This window comes from Nicotiana tomentosiformis, chromosome 12, assembly GCF_000390325.3.
Source record: "Nicotiana tomentosiformis chromosome 12, ASM39032v3, whole genome shotgun sequence".
In the NCBI taxonomy this organism is placed as follows: Eukaryota; Viridiplantae; Streptophyta; class Magnoliopsida; order Solanales; family Solanaceae; genus Nicotiana; species Nicotiana tomentosiformis.
This window is the reverse complement of record NC_090823.1, coordinates 119,810,477-119,817,247: the sequence shown is the minus strand read 5'-3', so window position 1 is coordinate 119,817,247 and position 6,771 is coordinate 119,810,477. Positions and strand designations below refer to the sequence as shown.

General features: G+C 39.0%; 1 protein-coding gene across 1 annotated transcript; it reads left to right on the top strand.

Moving 5' to 3' along the window:
• The first annotated feature begins 357 nt into the window (after positions 1-357).
• LOC104091804 (plastidic ATP/ADP-transporter) lies at positions 358-4,696 on the top strand. The gene is made up of 5 exons (XM_009597225.4): positions 358-1,289; positions 2,578-2,832; positions 3,147-3,290; positions 3,413-3,760; positions 4,010-4,696. The coding sequence occupies exons 1-5, from the start codon at positions 507-509 to the stop codon at positions 4,373-4,375; spliced, it is 1,896 nt and encodes a 631-aa protein (XP_009595520.1). The 5' UTR covers positions 358-506; the 3' UTR covers positions 4,376-4,696.
• The last annotated feature ends 2,075 nt before the right edge of the window (positions 4,697-6,771 follow it).

Here is a 6,771-nt window from a genome sequence, read left to right as displayed (position 1 = left end):
TAGGGATGATCCTTTCTACTTTGCTCAACCCAAGTCTTCCTTTTGCGGCGGCTTAGCATTAGATTAACATTTCTCCTTTTTTGGTTGAATAGAGTATTAGTAATAATTTAATTGCACAGAAAGTGCAAGTTGAAGAATACTATTCACTGCATACAAGTATCTAATCTTCTTACTGCAAGTCTGACACACAGATTTTCCTTTTTCCTTTTCCCTTTTCTTCTTGATTATCAAATTTTCTTAAACAATTAGCTAGTGTTTACCTAAACAAACTCTACATTATTTCCTTATTTGTCTTTTTCTTTCCCATTTCAGGGTTTTGATTCTTCATACATATATATAAAGATAAAGAATAGATTTTTGTATATCTCTCTCTCGGACCCTTTCATCTTCTTCCCCAAAACCTTATCCCTCTCTATCTCCTTATCTCTCATGTTCATTTGTTAAAAAGATTCAATCTTTAAGCTTTCTTGAACTTGTAGAGATAAGAGAAAGAGAGAGAGCTCAAAATGGAAGCTGTTTTACAAACAAAAGGGCTTCTTTCTTTGCCTTCAAAACCCAAAACCAAGGCTTTTTATCCATTACCTCATGGGGGTTTAAGGCATAGATTCAATTCTGGCCATTCTTTGAATACTCTAAAACCTAAGCCCTTAAATGGGTTATCTCTATCTTCAAATGGGTTCCAAAAATTTCAATGCTTTACTACAAAGCCTCAGCTTTTTGGCCAAAAGGACAGATTTTCCCCAATTTGCAAAGCTGAGGCTGCAGCTGCAGCTGATGGCCAGCCACTTTTTGCAGAAAAAGAGCCACCTAAGTTCATGGGAATTGAACTTGTGACCCTTAAGAAAATTATACCACTTGGGGCAATGTTCTTTTGTATTCTCTTTAATTACACAATCCTTAGGGACACAAAAGATGTATTGGTTGTAACAGCCAAAGGGTCTAGTGCTGAAATTATTCCATTCTTGAAAACTTGGGTAAATTTGCCTATGGCTATAGGGTTCATGCTGTTGTACACAAAGTTGGCCAATGTGTTGTCAAAAGAGGCTCTTTTTTACACTGTTATACTTCCGTTTATTGCATTCTTTGGGGCATTTGGGTTTGTTTTGTATCCTCTTAGCAATTACTTTCACCCTACAGCTTTTGCTGATAAACTTCTCAACTCTTTGGGTCCAAGATTTCTTGGGCCAATTGCTATACTGAGGATCTGGAGTTTCTGCTTGTTTTATGTCATGGCTGAGCTTTGGGGAAGTGTGGTGGTTTCAGTTCTCTTTTGGGGATTTGCTAATCAGGTAAATTTGTGTCCATGAATATATTTTGTGCATTAGTAACCATTTTAAGGATGTATAGTCTTATTGTGTGGATAATCTGTTTAGTTAGATTCTTGTATTAGCTAATACAATCAAACCTGTCAAACTTCTCTATAACATCAAACCTCTACCACCTCATTTGTTTCAATATTTTTCGGCTGCTATAGTGAAGTGCTTTTATAGAGGGCATATATTATAACAGAACATAAATATCGGTTTCGAAGAAAACTTGTCTTTTATACTGAATGGCTATTACATAAAGATGTTATAGAGATGTCTGACTGTATTTGCACTTCGCCTCTTTGTTTCTGTGATGGTTGCTGCTTCAATTTCGTGAGGTAAAAACAATCTTTTTATAGCAGGAGTAGTTTGCAGCTTGCTGCTATTTGTGATACATGTGCTACTATACTCTGCTTTCCTGATGTTCATTGTGTGTGTGTGTGTGGGGGGGGGGGGGGGGTTAGGTGGTGGTATAGTAAAAGAGTGGAGTTCTAAAATGCTGCTCTAGCTCTATCTAGTCTTAGCTTTAATGGTGGATGACATAGCTAACGGTTCTGTTTATGGTGCTGTTGTGCTCACTGTGTCTTAAAATATTGGCAGCGCCATTTTCTCATTGTTTTATGGGGGACTAGGTGGTGGTATAGTAAAAGAGTGGAGTTCTAAAATGTTGCTCTCGCTCTATCTAGTCTTAGCTTTAATGGTGGATGACTTAGCTAACGGTTCTGTTTATGGTGCTGTTGTGCTCACTGTGTCTTAAAATATTGGCAGCGCCATTTTCTCATTGTTTTATGGGGGGCTAGGTGGTGGTATAGTAAAAGAGTGGAGTTCTAAAATGTTGCTCTAGCTCTATCTAGTCTTAGCTTTAATGGTGGATGACTTAGCTAACGGTTCTGTTTATGGTGCAGTTGTGCTCACTATGTCTTAAAATAGTGGAGTTCTAAAATGTTGCTCTAGCTCTATCTAGTCTTAGCTTTAATGGTGGATGACTTAGCTAATGGTTCTGTTTATGGTGCAGTTGTGCTCACTGTGTTTTAAAATATTGGCAACACCATTTTCTCATTGTTTTATGTCTTGGTCTGCTGTTTTTTAGTTTATTTTCAGTTGCGGTTGATCATACAAAATTTGTAAAGGTTTCATTCTGTTCCCCTGCTGTTACCATTCTGGCTATTTTGCTGCTACCGTCAACTATCTATGTCTATGTAATCACCGCCGCAGAGTTTGGTGGGGAAAATCACTGTTATTAAATTGTTTTGGGTGATTTCTTTTGCAGATTACGACTGTTGACGAGGCTAAGAGATTCTATCCTTTATTTGGACTTGGTGCAAATGTTGCTCTGATTTTCTCAGGTCGCACAGTGAAGTACTTTTCTAGCCTGAGAAGCTCTTTGGGTCCTGGAGTTGATGGTTGGGCCATCTCTCTGAAAGCGATGATGAGTATTGTAGTGATGATGGGTGGGGCAATCTGTTTCTTTTATTGGTGGGTGAATAGAAATGTTCCTCTCCCCACTCGAAGCAAGAAGAAGAAGGTAACCAGCTAAACCATATGACATTGCTTTGCTATAGGCAATAGTTACTTCCAAAGCAACTCGTTGATGGTAGAAGAAACTATTTATCTTTTGCTTGACTAGTAGAAATCGCTCCCGTCATCAATTTGTTTATGAAAAGCAGATGCACTACCTCTTTGTTCCTCTTCTATCACTTTTACTAAAACGGTGATCCATTGCTGGTTAAATCTTTGCAAATTATTGTCAATAGTGCCATTCAGATATTATACACATATCTTTTATATTAAAGAATCATGTTTACATATGTACATTATCTGACTGATGTCGTTTGTCAGGTAAAACCTAACATGACCACAATGGAGAGCTTGAAGTTCTTGGTTTCTTCAAAATATATCAGGAATCTTGCCACATTGGTTGTAGCATATGGTATTAGTATCAACCTTGTTGAAGTTACATGGAAGTCAAAGCTCAAAGCTCAGGTGAATTATTACTGAGTGCTATCTTTTTTCCTTAAATTTTTGAATGCGGATTTGTTTCTCATTTTAACATGGTATCTCATTCCGTCTCTCTCTTTCTCTCTCTCTCTATCACTAATGTGCAGTTCCCAAGCCCCAATGAATACTCGTCGTTCATGGGTGACTTCTCAACTGCTACTGGAATAGCAACTTTTGTAATGATGTTGTTAAGCCAGTGGATCTTTGATAAGTATGGATGGGGAGCAGCAGCCAAGATAACACCTACAGTATTGCTCCTTACCGGAATTGGCTTCTTCTCCCTGATTTTGTTTGGTGCCCCTCTAGCACCAGCTCTTGCAAAGTTCGGGATGACTCCTCTTCTAGCAGCTGTCTATGTGGGTGCAATGCAGAACATTTTCAGTAAGAGTGCGAAGTACAGTTTGTTTGATCCTTGCAAAGAGATGGCCTACATTCCTTTGGACGAGGACACTAAGGTATGATGATATACTCGGTATATACTTATTTACTGAATGGTGTTGGTGCTGTTAGATAGAGTTGCCGTTAGTGGAATTAATTCCGAGATAGTGCAATCATGTTTTCATCGAAGAATTGAAATTTCAAACATGTATAGCTGAAGCCTTTATATTGGCAGTACTTGTGATATATAACTAACATATACATTTGCTTAGCTATGCATAACCAGATAACTGTGCTATCACTTAACAAGTAATTTGTTGTATCAGGTTAAAGGGAAAGCAGCAATTGATGTTGTCTGCAATCCGCTGGGAAAGTCTGGAGGAGCTTTGATACAACAGTTCATGATTTTGACTTTCGGTTCACTTGCCAGCTCAACTCCTTACCTTGGAGGTGTGCTCCTAGTAATTGTTCTGGCATGGTTGGGAGCAGCCAAATCTTTGGATGGCCAGTTCACTACATTGCGTCGAGAAGAAGAGCTTGAGAAGGAAATGGAGAGAGCATCTTTGAAGATCCCCGTCGTGTCTCAAAATGACAATGGAAGTGGTTCTCTCTCAAGTGGATCATCACTGAACCCCGCTGGAGGTGATTCAACCGGCGCTTCATCGGAACCCTCCTCCCCAAGGAGCCTGTAATGTCATTGGTCGATCACTTACAGAACTGGAGGAATAAAAAGCGAAACAGAAGATGCATCCGGTGGTATCTTGGTTGCAGTCCAACTATGAATTAATGTTGTCAAATCTTTGTTGTTGGTTATAGGAATTCATTTTTACCCGAGAGCAATAAATTAGATACAAGAGAGGCATGTCGCCAGATTAACCAACCTGCCATCCCACATTTATTTTCTGATAGTTACACTTTTTCTCAGTTTTGTAGCTTGAGTTCATTGGTTTTTATGAAATGCTGGTTGTTGAACCTCTTTTTGGCAATATAAGCATGTTTTGTTTCTCCAAAAATTTGGTTATCTTGGTAATTGCATTTATCTAATTCAAGAATGTTTCATGAACTTTTGTGAAGGAGCATGATATTACTGAAGAAGCTTTTGTTCGCTCTGAGTATAATCTTGTGTAAAGACTTCTTTTTTTATTTTTTTGCTTCAAGTGTAAAGACTGAAAATATGCAGTGCGATAGTTGAGATCCCTTTACCTTTACTAAAGTTGAATCTTCAATAATGTAAATGGATTACTTTTCGGTAGTTGGTTTTTTATGCGAAGCAATTCCTCAGATTCTGTTATCCGTGTTGAATAAGGTGATTCTTGTGTGTAAATTGTCAGCTGATTTGTTCCCAGAAAGAGAAATGTAAGCTGCAAGAGTTTCTATAAGTATTGGATTTATGAATTTGGTGGGTGTTGGTTTGGGCCACGCCGTGGTGGACGTTTCGGCTGTTGCAGTATAGGTTTGGTGGGAGGAGCGATGCCCCATTGGAAAATGAAACTTAACACTCCTCTCTTCTTGATCTTATGAGCTTTCTTTCCAGGTTAAAGCTATTCCACATGCCATGCGGAACAAGACTATCTCCAAAACACAGGCCGAATGATAAGAAGGTTGTCTTCTTTGCCTCGATCATAGTTCTATTGGCAGGGGAAACAGAGCTAGTAAGCCTCTCAGTAAAGTTTACTACATTGGGTTCACAATTTTGAGGTTTCTTCTTCGTGGCTACGACTACCTGAGAGATCCTGTTTTCAGCCTCTACTTTCATACTGAGGACAGTGTTATAAGTTATCAGTTTCCAAAATTTGAGAATGTAGGGATAATGATGTTCGTTGCATCTCTTGCAATAAATATCACATCTAGCAGCAAAACTTCAAGACTCTCACTAAAATGGTGACTGTTTGCTCTTGATAATGTAACAATTAAGTGTACTACACTGTAAATAATGTCTTTGTGCAGTGATATTGGATCATAATGTCATGTCCAAGTTGTTTCCAGTATGTGCTAAAGGAGCCTGTGGATCAAATGGTGTTATTTCTTCGAAGTTGCTATTGTTGAAGTTGTTTTTCTTTTTTACTGTGGTTTCCTTTTTACCTTATCCTTCCTAAAAGAAATGGGAGGATAATGTGTTGTAATGAACAAAGGATCTAGTTCTCTTGGGAGTCGTTTGGTATAATGGTAGGATATCCCATGAGGTGGGTGTCACGATCCAAAAACCTAATCTGTCATGATGACGCCTATCGTGGAACTAGGCAAGCCGATTCATTTCCAAACAAACCGATATTTTGCTTTCAAAGATAATTTCAATACTATTTAACATAAAACCTTCATTTAAGGAGTTCAAATCAAAGAAAAAAAAAATAGAAGTGCGAAAAAAAAAAGCCCGACATCGGGGTGTCACTAGTCATGAGCATCTACTACAAACTGTCTAACAATATCAAGGCTGACTCAGCCTCAAAAGTAACTAAATACAACTAGAGGAAGATAAGAGGGAGAAGAGCAGGGGCTGCGATCGCCAAACAACTACCTTGCTATCTCCAAGAAAATCTGCAACCAGAACACTCAATAACCGCTACCGTGTCCAGCTACACCTGAATCTGCACACAAGGTGCACGGAGTAACGTGAGTACGCCAACTCAGTAAGTAACAACAATAAATAAAGATTGAGCAGTAGTGACGAGCAATAAAGCATATAACGTCCATATCGTGAAATCTCAGTAAAGTACAACATGCTTTAAAAATCAGTGTTCGAATCAAATCATCTCGTTTAAACCCGGTTCCAGTAAAAAAAATCATTTAAAGATATTTTTCCAACAGTTTTTCAAACAAAGGCTCAATGCAAAGGTGAGCAAAAATGATGAAATCATAAACAGCCCATCGGAAAAAACATCACTCATATACAGCCCCTCGGGCAAACCTCACAGTCACTCGTGCCACTCGGGCAGACCTCACAATCATTCTTGCCACTCGGGCATACCTCACAATCACTCATGCCTCCCAGTCACTCAGCACTCGGCACTCGGCACTCGCACTCAGTAGGTACCTGCGCTCACTAGGAGTGTGCACAAACTCCGGAGGGGCTCCTTCAACCCAAGCGCTA